This window comes from Protopterus annectens, chromosome 12.part0, assembly GCF_019279795.1.
Source record: "Protopterus annectens isolate FY-2018-M chromosome 12.part0, PAN1.0, whole genome shotgun sequence".
Classification (NCBI taxonomy): domain Eukaryota; kingdom Metazoa; phylum Chordata; order Ceratodontiformes; family Protopteridae; genus Protopterus; species Protopterus annectens.
In genome coordinates this window covers 566,629,364-566,648,873 of record NC_056746.1, presented here as the reverse complement: position 1 = coordinate 566,648,873, position 19,510 = coordinate 566,629,364, and the positions used below count along the sequence as shown (strand labels likewise).

The 19,510-nt window shown below is 42.6% G+C and overlaps 1 protein-coding gene across 1 annotated transcript in view; it reads right to left on the bottom strand.

Annotated features, from left to right (window-relative positions):
• Window positions 1-19,510, bottom strand: part of BAIAP2L1 (BAR/IMD domain containing adaptor protein 2 like 1) — an 815,478-nt gene that overhangs the window by 112,699 nt on the left and 683,269 nt on the right. The window contains exon 12 of the mRNA XM_044089700.1: window positions 11,020-11,212. Within this exon, the coding sequence (XP_043945635.1) occupies window positions 11,020-11,212 (193 nt within the window). The remainder of the gene's footprint in view (window positions 1-11,019; window positions 11,213-19,510) is intronic.

The window sequence follows — 19,510 nt, the reverse complement described above, 5'->3', positions numbered from 1 at the left end:
GAACCTATAGTGTCTGGTTTTGCAGGGTGGACAATCTGTGGTCTGGAAATTTTGCTATTCTGGTTGTCATATCCAGAAGGACACCAAAAAATTCGAAACTTGAGATTTGACCAGATATATTGTGATCCCTAACTGGTAGCAAAGGCGGAGCAGATGGTCTCTGGCCCGAATGAGAGGGGAGGTGGTATGAGCTGTAAAGAGGTGGTCATCTAGATATGGGAACACCAGGAACCCTTGCGGTCTGAGGTAAGCTGAGATCACTGTCATATATTAAGTGTGGACCCAGGGGAATAAGGTGAGACCAAAGGGAGGGTTCTGAACTGAAAAAAAAAATGACTGGCTCCCAGCCAGAAGCAGAGAAACTTTCTGGATTGCCTGTCCATCATAATGAGGTAGTACACATCCTAAAGGTCTATAAGGCACACCCAAACATCCTTCCGCAACAGAGGGTAGATGGACTGTACCATGATCATTCAGAACTTGGTGTGCTTGACATATTGATTGAAATGATTGAGGTCCAAAACTGGCCTGCAATCATCGTTCCTCTTTGGCACCTATAAGAACCTCAAGTAAATTCTAGGATCCATTTTGGTCTGGTGGGATCTCCTGGATGACTCACCTGTATAACAGCATTTTTATTTGTACAGCAGTTGCCTTCATTTGACAGGATGGGACAATGAGGGGTTTCTTTGCTGAAAGAGGGAGGTTAAAAAAGGGAATGAAATAACCTCTATTTATAATCCTATGCATCCAGATATCTTGAGTGATGGATGTTCAGGCCTCTAAGTGCAGAGACAAACACCCTCCCATATGTCTCCACAGATGGGCAGCTGGGTAACTGTTCAGGAGCGCCGATAAGGCTTCTTGGAGAAAGGACCCTTGAAAAGTACAGTTGTGTACACTTACCATAAATGTAGATGTTCGAGTGTATTCACTGTTGCATTCATTACATTTGGGTAATCTGCTGGCAGGTTGCCCTCAATTGGCCTGAATAACAAAGTCTTGGGTCCTGCGTCGGTTGCTGTCTCCTCTTCCATGACATCAGGTCATCAGGGGTATAAAACATGCAGCCAACACCATTTTAATCAATTTTTCTTTCCCAAAATGTCAGGTGCCCCACAAATGGGGAGCAAAAATATATAAATATATAGATGCATGAAATTTAGAACACAAAATGTTTACCTCCAACTAAAAGCAAATACACCAAAAAGGCTTTTGAGCATAGTGAAGGAAAGAAGAGGTATAATAACAGAGAAGAAAGGGGGCTGGCAGGTGGGTAGCAGACTGCAACAGTGAATACACTCGAACATCTACATTTATGGTAAGTGTACACAACTGTACTATGTTCTTCGTGTTTCACTGTTGCAGTCATTACATTTGGGTAGAATCCCAAAGCTATGAATGGGAGGATGGAATTCTACAGCTATAAGGCCCTGCAGGACAGCAGTGGCAAAGCCTGCCCTGGATTTACAAAAAGCAAGGTAAATGGTAATGTTCTGTGAACATAAGAACTGAGCTCCAAGTAGAAGCTTCTAGAAAGTCTCTGGTAGGAACTCCTCTGAGGAAAGTTGCAGAAGTAGATGCAGCCCTGGTGGAATGGGATCTGATCCCCTTGGGGACAGGTTTACCATGGTGCATGTAGCAGAAACGAATACAATGGCTTATCCTTTTGAAATAGTCTACTTTGAGATAGCCTTCCCCTCTGCCCCTGCAGCAAATGCCACCAGTACTTGCTCAGACTTTCTTTGAGATTTTGTCCTGTTTAAGTAGAATCTTAATTGTCTGTGTACATCCAGTGAATGCAGAATTCGCTCCCCCTTTTTCTACGGATTTGGGAAAAAGTTGGCAGATGAATGGTCTGGTTAACAGCCACACTGGATACCACCTTAGGCATAAAAGAAGGAATGGTCCTGAGGGCCACCCAGTCCGGATAAAAGATAATGAAAGGCTCCACTGCCATGAGAGCCTGTAGTTCTGAAATCCTTCTAGCTGAAGTGACTGCTGAAAGAAAGGCTGTCTTCCAAGAAAGAAATTTTATGTCTGCAGTGGCAGCTGGTTCAAATGTAGGTAGGGTGAGTTTTTTCATCACAGAATTGAGGTACCATTCATGAGTTGGAGCTCTCCTGAGAGGTCTCAAATGTTTGGCCCCTCTGAGGTACTGCTTTAGCAGGGGATGAGAAAAGAGAGGAGACTCTGTGTTGTAATAAGCAGAGATGGCAGAGGCATGGATTTTTATAGAAGAAAAAGATAGGCCCTTGTGAAGCATCTCAGTTAAATATTGCAGAATCTGAGGAATATTGGGCATTGCTGTGCTTATTCCTTATGCTTGGTTCCAGGCACAGAATCTCTTCCATTTATCAGCATAAGATTTTCTAGTACTAGGCCTTCTAGCCCCCAAAATGACATCCATCACAGGTTTACTGAGGGAGGTGACTGGTGAAATTAGTTGATTGGCCATGCTGCACGATTCAGAGTTTGGAGCTGAGAGTGCAGAATTTGATAGTTCTGCTGAAACAATAGATGAGGAGTCTGAGGCAAGTACCACAGAGGAAGGTGTGACATATTCCCTAGAAGTGGGTACCCATGTTGGCAAGGCCAGTCTGGAGCAATCAAAATCATTTTTGGTTTTTCCTGTCTGACTTTTAGTAAAACCTTGGAGAGCAGAGGCAGAGGTGGAAAGGCACAGACTGATAGGTTTTTCCACCTGATGGATAGAGCATCCATGTTCCAAGCTTTTTTGTGATGAATTCTTGTTCAGAATTTGTCTAACTGGCAGTTTTGGGGAGAGGCAAAAAGACCTATGTCTGGGCTCCCCCATTTTTGTGTTAACATGCTGAAGATTTGCGGATCCAGTTTCTATTTGTGTGGGTCCATAAGATTTCTGCTTAGGTCGTCTGCCAGAGTATTTTGCTTTCCTGGCAGGAATTGAGCTTGTAGATGTATTTGGTAAGTCAAGCCTGAGTTCCACAAGGCCATGGCTAGTCTGCAAAGGGGGTAGGAGTGGGTACCCCCCTGCTTGTTTATGTACCACATAACTGTGGTGTTGTCCGTCTTTGTCAGTAGTTGTTCTGGATGAAGGAAGTCCTTGAAGGCTGTCAGAACATTCTGTACAGCTAGCATTTCTTTCTTGTTGATATGTAGGTGCATCTGAGTTGGGCTCCATTTGCCCTGAATGCATCTCCCTGCCAGATGGGCCCCCAAGAATAGTCTGATGTGTCTGTAGTCAGGGTTTGAGTGGCAGGGGGTAGAGTGAATGACAGTCCCTTGTTTTGGTGGCAGGCCTCTGCCCACCAAAGGAACTCCTTTTGCAGGCAAGGAATGAGAGAAACCATTGTTTCCAGGCTGTGACAATGTTGACTCCATAAGCTTTTTAGGTACCATTGAAGTTTCCTCATATGCAGTCTTGCATATGGAGTTAGTAGAATGCAGGATGCCATGAACCCCAAAGCCTGCAGAACTTGTCTTGCAAATAGCTGGGTTTTTGTGGCCACTTGTTTGAAGTATGTTATCAACTGAACTTGTTTGGCAGGCATGAGGTAAGCCATCTGGGCAGTTGTATTCAAGCTTGCACCCAGGAATGTAATTATTTGAGAGGGTACCATTTGTGATTTCTTTTCATTTATGGTGTACCCTAGGCATGTTAGAAGCCTTTTTACAAACGCCAGATGTTGTAGAAGTGTCCTTGTCCTCTGCCTGAATTAGACAATCATCCAGATAAGGATAAATTTCAATGTTTCTTTGTCTGCAAAATGCAATCACTGGTGCCAGGCACTTTGTGAAGACCCTGGGTGCAGTAGATAAGTCAAAGGGAAGTGCAGAGAACTGGTAATGCAAAAAGCCTGCTTTGAAGCGGAGGTATCTTTTGCAAGATTCCCTGATTGGGATATGCAGGTAAGCCTCTTAAGTCTTGAGTTACCAACCAGGCATTCTTGCCTAGCATAGGCAGTAGCTGTTGTAGTGTCAGCATCTTGAATTTTGGAATGTCCAAGAAAGTATTTAGAATGGATAAGTCCAGAATTGGATGCCATGATTCGTCTTTTCTGGGTACCAGGAAAAGTCTTGAATAAAAGTCTTGTCCTTTTTCCTTTTCTGGTACTGACTGAATAGCCCCCATATCCATGAGGGACACGACTTGTTTCTGGGCCTCTGCCCACTGATTTGGAGGCAGATCTGGCCATCCGTTTGGAGTTGGCAATGTGTGGAAATTAAATCTGTACCCCTGGGATACTATATTTAGGACCCACTTGTCCTGGGTAATTAGATGCCAATTTTCAGCATGAAGTGCTAGTTTTCCCCCCAAAGGGGCTGCCAAAAGATAAGTGCTTGGAAATGGCCGAGGAAAGTCATTCAGACTGTTTACCGTAGGGTGGTGCTTTGCTACTTCCTGATTTGGAGGTGGAGGCACTCCATTATTTTGTCCTGTAAGATCCTTGTGACTGAAACCTGGAGCCCTTGGACTGTCTGTTTTTGACCTGAGCAGCTCTGTTGGGTACTTGAAAGGACCAGCTCTTAGTAGGCCAGTGCCTACTGAACCTGGGTGGCTGCACTTGCAAGAAATCTTTTACAGTTTGTGTAGATTTAGCTTTATCATCCATCTTTTTCAAAACTTCTTCTGCTGTAAAGGAGCATCCAGCAACTTAGCTTTAACATGATCAGGCAGATTTTGCTCCTTGAGCCAAGCATGCCTTCTTATCACAGATCTAGTTACGACGGCCCTGCAAGAGGCCTCCAAGGAATCTAAACCACATTGCAAAGTATGCTTTCCAACTTGTTCAGCTGAATGCAATAAATCCTGTAACTCCATTTTTCACACAATCAAAAATCAACATAATTTTCTGTTTCAGTAAGCCCATGACATGCTATTGATATTTAAGCATATGAAATTGACAGTTTAAAACCCTGATTGCTAGGGTTGCAGACATATAAACCTTCTTACCCCATCTATCCAACGTCCTGGAGTCTCTTTCAGAAGGGGTAGGATTTTTAGAAGTAGAAGCCTTAACACCCGTGAGACCCTCAGAAATTGTTTCAGGGTCAGCAGTAGGATTTTTGAAAAGAAACTTGTGGGAGTCAGGAACCCTGTAATATCTGTCTGGCTTACTAGGAGCCGGAGGCAGGGAATCAGGAGCTATGCTTGATTCTGAGAAAACATCATCAACAATGTCGAAAACAGGAGGTAAAGCCAAAGGCCTATGCAGAGGAAGAAGAAGAAAATCCCTAAGCCTCTTTTTGGATTCTGTGAAATCCTGACTCTCCCAATGAAAATGTTCCCTTAAGGTATGCAAAGTCTCTCCAAAACAAAAATCCTCAGGAGGAGAAGCAGAAGGGATGGATTCTTTGCATCAGAGTCCTCATAAGGTGGAATAGAAAATTCCTGATCAGAAGAGGAATCAGAAGAAATGGAAACCTGATCTGAAGATTCATAATCAGTGCCTCGCCTAGGCCTCTTAGCAGGAGGGTTGGGAACCCCTGATCAAGGTAATTAAATTCTCAGCCATTTTGATCATTTGTTTTTTAGGCATGGGGGCCTGAGCACGTGGCTCATGCGTCAGTTTTTTAGACATAGAAGTTGGTTTTGGCCTTGTTTTTGATGAAGGCGTCGGTTTAATATACAATTCTTTAAGCCTGAAAACACCCTCAGAAGCCGGTGCCTGCTCAGCGGCTCCGGACCCATCCAAGGGAGAGACATCCGCGTGTTCAATACTTGGAGAATCTCGCAGCATACTGGACTCCGAATTGGTCTTGGTAGAGGCCTGCGATTTAAAAATAGCAGGCATCAGGGGGCTGCCAAAACACCTCACTGAGTACCGGCGAACCGGCGACTGGCTTAGGAGAAGCTTTGTCATTGGTTTTGGACCTTGACAGTCTGTCTCTTGTCTTTTCTTTGCGTTTTGTGAATTTCGGTAGTCGGATTGCTAACCGACGAAATTTCAGAATAGTTAAATCTTGAACCAAAGTATTTAGATGCAAAAATATACCGACGCTTAATAGTGTGTTGGTTAAATTTAGCACAAAACCGACAGCAAGGCACGTTGTGCTCAGGGCCTAGGCAAGGAATACAGTACAAATGAAAATCCTTATGAGGTATTTGCTTCCCACAAGTAATACAGTTATTAACTTTTACTGACATCGGTAAGGAACAAGAAAAAGTTTCCCCAATAGGGTACTTAGCTTTAGTTTGAAGACTTTGGTTCTGAAACTCGAAAACGAAAATTTCAGGAGTCGGCCGACCGGCACTTGCGAACTGCTTCTGCTTCGGGCACCGCGCGGCAAGAAAGACAGATTAAAATGGCGTTGGCTGCATGTTTTATACCCCTGACCACCTGACGTCATGGAAGAGGAGACAGCAACCGACGCAGGACCCAAGACTTTGTTATTCAGGCTGACTGAGGGCAACTTGCCAGCAGACTACCCAAATGTAATGACTGCAACAGTGAAACACGAAGAACATCAATGGTTCCTGCAGGCCTCCTCTGCTTAATGGGTGACATCTGCCATTAGAATTGCCCCCTCTGCCCATAGAATTGCCCCCTCTGCCCAGGGAATCTATCTCCAGGAATGTCCGGGAAAACGCTTGGGACTACCAGAACCACAGCTTCTTACACCCCCTCTAGCTTCTAGAGAAGGACCTCTGGGGAGTAGGGAACCATATTCCTACAGCAGAAAGGGTTTTCCCATCTTGCTCACTTCTTGTGTTCTTAACTTTCGGGCTGAAGGGGGCTGAACCACTGAAAGGGGCTTTGACAATGGATGTCTTGAAGGGCTCTGCAAAGTCACACAAGCAGATCCAAGCATGTTGCCTTATGGTAATACCTGTGCCTGGTGCTCTCAAACACCCTCAACTGCATTATATATCCACTGCATGGAGGCATTTGATAGGGTTTGTAGGGTGGCTAGCTATGAAGCCACAATCTTCTTGTCCTCCATGGACGTGGACTCCGAGAGAGATTTGGAGAGCCCGTTAGTCAAATCTCTCTGAAATATGGTCATGTGTGCCAGACAATTCAGTGGCCTCAAACTGAAGGCAGCTGAAGCATAAATTTACTTGTCATCCCTGTCTAATGCCCTACACTGCCTGTCAGGGGATGGACAGCTAAGCTTTCTTTGGTTCTTGTTGGTGGCTGACCCTAATACCATGGCATCCACCTCCAGGCCCTTGCTCCAGTGCTGGCAATCCTTTGGTGCGACAAAAAACTTATCAGGTTTATGCAGACTAGGTTCAGTCGCACCTGGCTCCTTCCATGCCTAGTGAGAGATTAAATCCACTATCTGATGGGCCAGAGAGACCAAGTAGATGATGAGCCAGATCCAAAGGCCTTAAGAAACACAGATTCCTCTTGGGAGGGGGCTTTGGAAAACCAACCAACTTTCTGTCTCAAGAATTCAAGGATTTCCCTAAATGAAACATTCTCAAGTGGTGATCAGGGGACCCCTACCTGTCATCAAAATCTGTGTCTTCAGTGGGGGACTCTTGGGGGATCAATGTGCCTCCTCTTGCATGCATGTTTCAGAAGGACTTCTGTGGTGGGATTCTTGGGACAGGACTCAGAAGACTAAGCAGATCCTCAAAGTGGAATGTCTCGAGGCTCAGGGCAACTGCCTGCCCAGAAGAGACAGGAGGAGTAAGATCAGGACCCAAGGCTTTTTGCTGAGGGACAGGCAGAGATGAGAAACTAAGGAAAGTCTGCTCGTAACAAATGGAGAGAGCTCTCTTGATTGAACTTGCATGCAGAAGGCAATGAAGAACCCAACAGTGCTCTAATAGGAGCCAAAACCTCCAAACTGAGCTGGTCCTGAGAACCAATCTGACTCTACTACAAGGCTAATGTCAGAGCCAAACTGTCTAGTGCCAAGGCACTGTCAATGGTTCAGACTCAAATTCTTCCAGATCAGATAAACTCGGAGGCGGACCCACTGGAAATGTCACCGGACTGAAAGCAGACTTTGGATCAGACTAGGACAATCCTGAAATCGGGAGTCGAATCAGCATAGGCACTATCATAGGTAATGGGAAAAGACCAAAGCTCATGGTTCTGACAGGGGTCGGAGCTGGGAGAACCCCCAACTGAATTTGGGTCCTGAGGAACTTCCTCATAATCCTATCCAGATAAGCTCTGTCAGGCTTCTTGTAAACCAGGCTGATGTGTCAGAAAAAGAGGTGGAGAGAGGAATAGAAGATCTGTGCACAGGTCTCTCCTGCAAGAAAGGGAAGCACAGTCTAAGGCAGACCACCTTCACAGAAAATCTAGGCTCTGGCAAGGGAGAGTTTGTGATCCAATGACAATCAGACCTGAGAGAGGGATAGGAGCTAAAGCTTTAGGCAGTTTCGCAGGGATAGCCAAAGAACTCACCGATGAGGAAAGGTGGAAAGCACTCTCTAGACACCTTGCCCTTTTCCCTGAGCTTGTCATTACTCTTCTCCCGTTTATGTTCATCTGAAAGCTTTTTAGCACACGAGCAGGATCCACACACTGCAGACATAACTTTGGACAGGTCTCCTGCAGGGGTTGGGAAAAGTCCCCCAAGTACAAGCTTGTTGCACCATTCAGTAATGATCTGCTGGCCAAAAGCAGTACAAATACTGCAGTCTTCATCCAGGTGAGCAGAGAGGAGCCTGAGCTATAGAGTTGTCTGAAGTCAGATCCAAGGTCAGACTTGAAGATCTATCCATTAAAGAATGGATGGAAAATACTACATTAGATCAGTACATTTCATTAATAGTCATGGAAACAACCTGACCAGAACATAAAACTTTTCAGTGCAACATGTATGTAGCGTCCGAGTGAAAAACAGTCTGAGGTGAGTACATACAGTGGACTCTGTATACCCAATCGTGGTACACTTCTATATCTTAGGAAGAAATGCTATTAAAGCATACGGTTTCCAACTTGTTCTGCACAGCAGGCTAAGATCTTAACAGAAACCAACTGGGGGTTATTTTACATAATTTAAGACATTGTTCAACTTCAGTTCAAGAATGTACTACAATTTCTACACCATTTACTGAACCTCATCTGGTTACATTTTTTTACTCTGTTGTAGTAAGGATGACAACTGCTTGCCAATGTAAGACTTGCAGTGTACTATGACTTCACTTATTACTACATTAACCAAAGAGTAGCTTGGGAGGGGATGAAGTGGGCAGATACCCTGAGTGCAAAATGTCTAGGCATGCAATCGTAATTTTTTTTTTCAAGATCCTCATGTAAATGGGGGACATGCAGTAGTAAGGGAGCGTGTTAAGAACTAGTGTGCTCTTCCTTAGGAGGGACGGAGCTCACCAACTCAGAAAACAGACTCTTTCTCGCACTCACATAGAAGCATAAGGGTATAGGGCATTAGGACCTTGTTCTCCTTCCTTAGTAGAGAAGTTCAGAACAGACCTTTTTTTTTTTTGTGTGTGCTCTTCAACACAGGATTCGGGGGGGCTAGATCATGGAGTGGGACCAGGTGCCAAATGAGCCAGCTTTGGCTCTGATACTAACCACTGTTAAAACAAGATGCAGTACAATTACATACGTATACAGCCATGCCATCTACAGACAAGATAAGAATGTTAAGTATGTGCACAAAGAGTAGCCACAAGTACTTAGTACTCTTTACGGTTACTGAGAGAAAGTGAGAGACAAACATCGCTATAATGATACAAACTGCTACTCTGGTAAACACGTGGCCTCCTGTAGACATGACGGGCATTTCATTACACATTAAATGCACTGTGAACAACTGGTAGTCATGTTAGCATATTCTCCTTAAAACAGCCACATTTAAGTTCACTAAAAACATTTTTAAGTTCAATCAAAGGATTTACCACAAAAAAAAAAAATACATCTTGTGTTTGGACCACAGTACATGGCATACAACAAAACACAATTAACTTCTAACCAAACAAGGCTTTTCATTTAGGAATTAATGTCACTCTTACAAAGTATAACAGACCGATCTAAGACACAGGCAGCAAGTACAAGCAGACAGTATTGGTCAAATTCCATTCTTTAAATATTTGTGTAGTAAAACTATGGTCAGTTTTGATCCGATAAATATTTAAGCACTAACCAACGGTGTGGTGTGGTATATTGAAGAGTTATCTATGGTTGGCATGGTTTAATCACGAGGGTGAAGACCGAGTAATTAAATAAAGCCAGCTGTGGGTCAATTTCAATATACCACAACCACGGAGTCTGTTACTGCTATTATACAATGACATTATTTAAGAAAAAAATACTTTTATTAAATAATGTCTTTGTATAATGGCACATTACTGTTCTTCCAGTGGTGGTGGTATACTGCTTCCTTGTGTTGATGTACTGCGCATGCGTATGGGACTTGCATTCCTACGCATACCCAGTGCATCAATGCTTTGAAACAGAAGCAACAGACCAAAGAAAGTCTCCATTGCTCTGTTTTTTTTTTTTAATTTATTTAAAAAAAAAAAAGGTTTTGGACACTTTTTACCAACGGAAAAAAGTCCCGGCGACCTGACCTTTTTCTATTGGTATATTGTGGGATTTACAATGGGCACGCTGGCCAATCAGCGTGCACATTTTGGAATATTAATGAGGGGGTCATTGTACAATATGTAATACTACTGTCAGCATATTTTAGTGGAAGGATAAATGCAGGAAAATATATTCTACCAAGACTTTATGAAGAAAACAAGAAGACATGCCAGTACAATATGAATTTAATAACTACTACTTTAACACTTAAACCAAGATTTCTCAGGTGTAATTTTATTAAAGTAGAGGAACCTACTTCATTGAATATTCATATTGTGCAACAATCTAGCATTGCAAAAGCTAACAGTAACATGTAGTACTAACTTACAAGGTTCTGTTTAGGGGAACCAGTCTACAATAATGTAAAGAAGAAGAAAGTGTCTATTACTGAAAGTGTAGTATTCATAAGCTAAAGTCTTCATTTACATATGAAACTTGACTTGCTGATGTAGTACCAGAGCTCTTTTCTAAATATTTTATATTTCTGGCATCAGAGAACAAGAAAATGATGAGTACTTACAGCTGCTGCTGCATTATTTGGCTTAGGTGGTAGCGGTCCGTGTGCAGCACTTCGTGAAGGATACATTCCTTCATCCATGCTATCTGTGGTAGCTTCACTGTCTAACGATGAATCCAGGTAATCTGGAGGAGGAAGGTAAACTCCATTGTTGTCAGACAGATTCAGTGTGCTGACACTACGAGGTGATACAAGGCTACAGAAAAGAAACAATGCACTGTATTTAAATACTGTAGTTGTTTTTACTTCAAGGTATCAAATTAACACACCTTTGCAAATAAAACACAAATGGGATACAATTTGCAGGTAAAAGAAATTACCCAGAATGCCAACCTTTGAGTTATTTTTGAAGAATTAGTAACAATACATGATAACAATCCATATAAATCAACAGATAACTGTTAAGAAATAACACATTCATTGTACTAGTTAAGTTGCAAGAAGGGTCTCTGTGCTGGGAAACTGCTGGGATTTGCTATTCTTGGCATCTTCAGCTTGATAAATTTCTGACACCTATTCACTTTCCACACTAGAGGCAAGCATGCCTCTTGCCAGCCTATATCACGAAGTAACAAGGTATACCATAAGAGTTTGAGCAGCCCTGCATATCAGAATCTGAGCCTAAGAAACAAGTGAACACAACCTGAAAAAATATACAAGAATATAAAATTAAATGTTTACTCAACTTCAACTCAAAAATCCACTTGAGATGCATGATGAGTTTCATCCTGTAATCAGGGAGTCCGGGAGGTTAACAGACACCTACTGCAGAAGGTGTTCTTGCAAATCAACAGATATAATAAGGCTGCATATCAGTGATGTTTGATGTCAAAGGACATTTGACATAGTTAACTGCTGGAAGGTTTTCCCCAAAAAAAAAAAAAAACGAAACATCAAACCTTCCCAGGGAGATTGTAGATGTATGAAACCCAAAAGGAAAGGGGCTCAGAATGCCAAGTACGTACACTCTTCAGTACCAAAGGAGGCCCAAACTCCTGGAATCACAGTTCCTGAAGTAATGCTCAGTGAAGAGTAGAACTGAAAACCAAGAATTTGCTGCACAAACATCTACAATGGGCAAATGTTTGAAGCATGCTGTATAACAGCTTAAGGACAGTTCTGATGCCACTTTTAGGAGGAAATGTGGGATCATCTTTAGGGGACATCCAATCTTTGTGACAAACTGTACTGCTGCTTACAGATAAAGGCAGGGAGCTTACAGATTCTACAGATGGAAACAGTACAGTTTTAGTTGAATCTAGAAGAGAAGCTGCTGTTAAAATATGGACAATTAGTAAGGCATATAAAATATTGCACAATAACTATAAGAATCGTCAGAGAAAATTAGAAAAGATTTGGAAGACAGACTAGAAATGCAATTTACAAAAACAATGGGAAGGCATCTGTATAGCTCCCAAGTAAGCAATCAAAGTCCTGAAAGATTAGGATTTTTGCAAGAGTTTTATAGGTATTTTAAACCCTAAGCACAATTCAGATAATTTTTTTCCTCTGGTACACAGCAAATGCTGGGGGTGTAATGAGAAAGAGACAGAGAGGTAAACGGGAAAGTACAGGTGTGTAAGAACTTACCATAACAGTAAATGTCCTACTTTTCACTGTTGCAGTATTCCTTACTGAAGAGGTATCCTACAGGTGACAAGTCATATGTTTATCCAGCATATCAAAGCTTTAAGCCCTTCTAGGCATCATACACACATCCAGGACTTAAGGTACATAATCCTCAGAACTGAGTTGCCCCAGGAGAATAACTGCAACCCAAAACGAACAAAAGAAAGGGTAATGTGCATCCAGAAAGGGAAGAAACAAGGGCCCCTTAGTGAGAAGGCAAGGAAACAGAAACCAAAAAGGGGGATGGAGGGACGGAATACTGCAACACTGAAAAGCAGAATATCTACTGTTATAGTAAGTTCTTACACAAGTGTACTGTTGTCCTTCCTTAGCACCACTGCAGTATTCCTTACTGAAGGAAGAGTTAAAACGCTACTGTACAGGATGGGAGGAAAAAGCAACAGAAGAACCCTCACAAATAAAACATGAAGGATGGTCCTGGCAAAAGCCCTGGCCCTTTATCCAACTTGGAGTGTTTAGTAAAAGTATGTAGAGAAGACCAAGTAGTAGCTTCTAAAATGGATCTACCATCCAAGACCCTTAAAAAAGCACCAGAAGATGCTACTACCCTGGTAGAATGAGCACGAACAGAAGAAGAAAGCTGCTTACCATGCAAAGAATAATGAAATTAAATGGCCTTAGAAAACCAAAAGGAGGCTGTTTGCTTAGAAACAGCCAAACCAATTTCTTGGCAAGAAAGGAAACAAATAGCTACTCAGATTTTCTAACATCTTTAGTTTTATCCAGATAACATCTGATCTGTCTATGCTGTAGAATCTTTTCACTAGAGGCTGGACAGCAGAAATCTCTAAATGTATCTTTTCTGACTTCCTTTCAAAAGTTGACTGAACATCCAGGTGGGTGGATTCAGAAAATGTGGTTCCCTGGGCGAATAACTTCTGATGTTGGCTCTCAAGATAAAAAAGAAGTATAAATGGCTACACAGGGTCTTTGGTAGAAAAGCCTGACAAATAGCACATTGAATTTGATTCATGGTCTGCACCTAGGCAGAAAAGGCACTTGTTATGTCTAACTTTATGAAGAATCTGCCTCCCACACATTTTCTCTTTCTGAATGACATAAATTCATAGACTGTTAGTAGGCTAACGATCCAAGTGGCCTTTCTAAGCCTAGCCAAGTTAATGTGTAAAAGGTAACCCAACAAAATGAAAAAAGGAAGTCCCTAACAAGGTATTTATTTGCCAGAGGTTTGGTAGCTATCACTTGACAGACAGAATACAAAAAGTGTTTGGACTGATGGCAAAGATGTTCTGGGGATTAAGCACCAGTATGTCACTTATGTACCTCATATCTTGGATGCAGGACATAGCTCTGACATGTGGTGCCTGGAAGAGCCTAAGGCTTTGGCATGCTAGCTGGGTGCATGGCTATCTTAGGACAGGAGATTACTAGGCTACTGACCTGGAGGACATTTCAAGCCTAGTCATTTTATCTCAATGTAATACCATAGACTGCATTTAGCAATGGCTGCCCATGTCCAGGAGGGTTGTGGGCACTATCCCTTGCAATAATTTACAGTGCCCCATCCACTCGTCCAGGTTCCTCTTGAACAGTGTCATAGAGGTGCTCGGTTTCACATGAATAGGTAGCCTATTCCAAAGAAGCAGCAGTTGCGGGGAGATAAATCTGTCCCTCCAGCATGTCCTATTGAAGTCGCAGGCTGTATTCCGTATTTAGGTGTCTGGAACAGGTAGCTCTCGTCCCATTTGATTTACATATATGCAGCATGTTCATTAGGTTTGGGTCTCAGATTGCTCTGTAAGCCAATCATAAGTCTCCCCTAGGAAGCCTATATGAAACACAGTATAGTGACAGGGACTTTAAGTCAGCTGGTGTAAGGCACGTTTTGGAGTCCCTTGATCTTCTTTGTTAGAAACCTCTGAGGTCTCTCCAACTGCTGCAGGTGCATTGTACAGTACATGCCAAATGGGGCATTATACTCAATTATGGGCCGGATTAGTGCAAAATATTGAGGGGTTATAACCTCTTTTGCTCTCGAGGTGATGACTTTCTAATCAAGTGTGTTATGTAGAAAGCCTTTCTTACTACAGTAGGTACACGGTGGTCAAAGTTAAGGTTGCAGTCAACTTGTGATCCCAGGTCCCTTACCACTTTGTGTGCACTTAGGGTATTGCTTTTGATTTGACAGTGTGAAGGGACATTGTTAATGCTGAAGGGAATGATGATGCATTTCTTTGCATTCAGTTTGAGACGGTGACTAGGATACCACCTGTTTGTCTGCACAAGACCCTCCTGGAGTATACTGACATCATTTGGGGATTCAATAGTTGCAACCAGTTTGCAGTCATCTGCAAACTTGGTCAGCCACAACCCTTTAGTTTTGACCTGAACTTCTGAGAAGTATATACTAAACAGTAGGGGGTCTAGCACTGACCCCTGCGGTATCCCACTGGTAACAGGTTTGCTGGTTGATGTGGAGTCACCCACTTTGATAGTGTGTTTCCAGTTTGCGAGCCAGTTGGCAACCCATCTTACAATGAAGGGGTTTACATTCAATTTGCCAAGTTTATCGGTAATGCTCAAGTGTGTGATTGTGCCAAGTCAAGGTATGCTGTGTGCACAGATTTGTCCTCGTCATTGGCCCTGGTCACATTTTTGAAAAAATCCACTACATTTAACAGGCAGGATCTGCCCTTGACAAAGCCGAAGTGGGTAGGATCCAAGGTTTTGAGGTCACCTATGTCTTTATTTATGAGGTCCATAATGATGCATTCTATGGCCTTACAGATGAGGCTGGTCAGGCTTTTGGGTTGGTAATTTCTTGTCTCTGTTGTTAGAGCACATTTGTAGAGGGGAATAAGTGTTGCTGTTCTCCATTCCGCAGAAACAAAGCCTGTGGTTAGACTAAGATTAAAAAGACCATTTAGTGGTGATGCTAGTTCATGTTTTAGACTGTTTAGAAGACAGCCTGGGATGTCTTCTGGTCCAATAGAGACTGTGTTTTTTTGCCCGGGACAGGGCTTTGATGACCTGTTCTTCAGATATGTAGGGTGGGTGTTTGGGTGAAGGTTTGTGATAGGTTTGGTGCGAATAAGGAAGTGAAATTTCACCAAACTTATCCACTAGCAGGTTTGCTATCTCTGTGGGGTCAGTGTGTGTGATTCTGCTGGTCACTAGTTCTGCATATGCTTGGGTCCTACCTTTTAGGCTATGTACGTAACTGTAAAAAGCCTTATGGTTATCCTTGGCTGTGCTTGCCAAGTTTTTCTCAAATAAGCCATTACAGGATTTGACAAGTTGTCTTATTTGCCAGCTGAGGCTGAGGAGGGTGCTTTTCCATTGTTGGGGTCTTGCCTTAGTTTTCTTGGAGAGCAACATTTTTGGGTTTATTGTAAAGTTTGTTGATGGTGGATGTCCGCCATGGCAAACTGTTTTTACTTTTGGCTCTGGCTTTGATTCTTTCTGGTACAGCAGATTCTATATACTTATGCAAGTGATTGTACAGGGCTTTAGTGTAAGCTTCGGTGTAGTTACCACTTCCAGCTGGAGGTGGGAATTTGGAATGCATTTATCTTGGTAGGATATCCCTTCAATAAAGAATAGTGCAACAACAGTAATGAAGGACATTATGTTTTTGGGAATGTTATTCCCTACAGATTACATTTTCAGAAATTTTGTGGAAACTATTTTTTGTAACTAAGGAATTATTCTTTTGAGCTGGGGCATAGGATTTAAATTGCCTAGTCACAGTAAGAAATTACTAGAAAATAGAAATCAAAATTTAAACCAAATGTAACTGAAGTACTGAATACTGCAAAGGAGATATGAGAACTGGGAGGTTGGATCTTTGGAAAAGGTAAAGAACAAATTACATAGAAATAAATGGAACTTGTGGGAACAAGACATGATGCTTCAGAGGAGAACTGAGGTTTAAGTAAAGGCAGGAACTGAGCAATTAATGTAATGTTGGAGTGAATGATAACTGAAAGCATACACATGCGGCAAGGAAATAACAGTAAAGAAATGTTAGTGTGGTTTGTTTTCCTTTTATTAACTTATATGTACCCATGACATTGTTTGAATGTAATTCAAACTGTAAGGTTTAAGGTCAAAAATGTAAGGTACTGAACAATAGCTGCAGAACTGGCATTAAAAAGAAGTTATGTACCTACCATAACATTCCATGTTAGTTGTCCTTCATCTCGCCTTCCTTCTTGCTGGATGGGTTCAGAGCCAATCTTTGGCTCCAACTCGGCCACTTACTATAGCTCGAGAGCTCTTTACTGGCTCGAGGCTACCCCTTATCCCAGAATGACCAGCACCAGCTACACAGATCTCATTTGAGATAGCTCACACTAGACATAATTATAGAAGATAATCCATTAATAAACCTGGATATACAGTTAATTGTCATGGTTTGGTTGAGAAGCAACTAATAACAAAACAAATTAGCCAGTGAAACCATTGAGAAACTCCTCTCAATCCTCAAGGAAGGGGGAAGGAGGGAGGGATGCAAGAAGGAAGGTGAGATGAAGGACAACTAACATGGAACGTTATGGTAGGTACATAACTTCTTAATGTTAAGTTGTCTAATCTCGCCTTCATTCTTGCTGGATGGGACAGCGTCCCTAGCACCTCAATGGGTGGCTCATTGGAACAGACTCTTCAGAACCGTGGAACCAAAGGAAGCTCTGCACCGGGAGACCACATCTACTTTGTAATGAGAAATGAATGTATTAGGATCTGCCCAAGTAGCTGCTGCACAAATTTAATCTATGGACAATCTAGATTGAAATGCTACCGAAGTAGCTACTGACCTGGTTGAATGACCTTTGGGTTTTGTTGGAAGATCTTTTTGTCGCAAGTGGTAGGTATGGACTATGGTGTCCGATAACCATTTTGACAATGTTACTTTAGAAACTGGAAGGCCTTGTTAGCAAATGAAAGGAACAACTGATCTGATTTTCTCGTTTCTTTAGTTCTATGGAGACAGAAATGCAGTTGTCTATGCATATCCAATTGGTGTAATCTGTATTCTGCCTTGTTAGAATGATTAGGGAAAAAGACAGGGAGTTCAATGGATTGATTCAAATTGTGGTCTAAACAAACTTTAGATAGAAAAGATGGGTTAGTTCTCAGGGAAACCCTGTCTTTGTGAAAAACTAGGTATGGAGGGCGAACACACAGTGCATGATGTTCTGAAACACGTCTGGCATAATTAATAGCAACTAAGAAAAGAGTTTTCCAAGAGAGAAACTTCAAGGAACATGATGCCGCTGGTTCAAAGGGTGGCAGTATCAAGGAGGCAAGAACCAAATTGAGATCCCAAGGTGGAAGTGGCCTTTTCACTGGGGGTCTATGTAGAGATGTAACTCTCATGAAGTCCTTACAGAGTTTGTGAGACATTATGCTGGAGTTAAAAACGCCAACATGAAAATTTGAAATGACAGCCAGTTGTACTCTGATGGTAGCAGCAACTGCACCAGAATGAAACAGTTCTGCTAGGAAGTCCAAAATCTCGTGTACAGGAGCTGTAAAAGGATCTAAATTCCTGGATTCTGCCCAGTAAGATCATCTTTTCCATTTGCTAGCATAGACTTTCCTTCTATTTGTCTTATGGGAAAAAACAATAATATCCCGCAATGCTGGGGAAATATTGGGGAGCTTGGCTAGGATTTGAAGTGGAGTAACCAAGCTGTGAGCTTGAGAGATTGGAGAGATTGGTGTAGCGCGCCTGACTGATGAATCAAGAGGTCCGGTACTAGGTCCAGAATCCAAGGCTGGGCTAGAAGGTGAGGGTGAAGGAACAGAAACCAAATCTGTCAAGGCCAATAGGGGGCAATGAGGATCATTTTGCAACCCGACGATTTTGCTTTCTGAATGACTTTTGGAATTATGGGGAAGGGGGGAAATGCATAAAGGTGTCCCTGAGGCCAATCGTGGACTAGAGCATCCCTGGGTGTCTGACCTGGAGGAGAAGGAAAGGAGAAGTAGCTGCTGCATTTGTTGTTGAGGGATGAGGCAAAGAGATCGCAGCAAGGCTGGCCCCATTTGCAGAAAATAAAATCCACAACTTCCTGTTTCAGAGACCAATCGTGAGGCATAAGAATAGCCCTGCTGAGCCTGCGTTGCTATCAGAATGTCCCAGGGATATGCGTTGCTATCAGAAAACGTTGGGAGGAAATCGCCCATTGCCACATTCTGAGGGCCTCTTGGCACAAGGTGTAAGACCTGGTTCCGCCCTGTTTGTTGATGTACCAAAACCACTGACATATTGTCCGTCTGTATTGCAATAATCCCGGCAGGGAGAGAGTCTTGGAGAGCTTGCAACACTAGGAGCATTGCTCTCATCTCCAGGATGTTGATGTGCAAGTGGTACTCGTGAGGTTGCCAAGTGCCTTGGACTGTCTTCCCTAGATAATGCCACCCCACCCTATCAGGGAAGTGTCCGTGGTCACTGTGGTGACCAGATGGGGTTCCATGAAAGATATGCGCTGAGAAACTAGTGGGGAGACCATCCACCAGGAAAGGTGTCGTTTGCAAGATTCCGTAATTAGCATCATGTGAGACACGGGTAATTCCTGGAGGGACCATTGTGTGAAAAGAAGCCACTGAAGGATTCTCATGTGAAAGCGTGCTAAGGGGACTAGAAGAATGGCTGCTGCCATGGACCCTAGAACTTGAAGAACATAACTGAATTTAATTTTTTTGCTCCTCGGGAGAAGTAACACCTGTTTTCAAATAATGGAAACTCTTTCCTGAGGCAATTTTACAATCATTTTTCTTGTGTTTAGCTCTGCTCTTATATATGTAATAGATTGACAGGGCAACAAGGCAGATTTTTCGAAGTTTATTGTGATGTCTAGCTGAGTACAGAATGTGA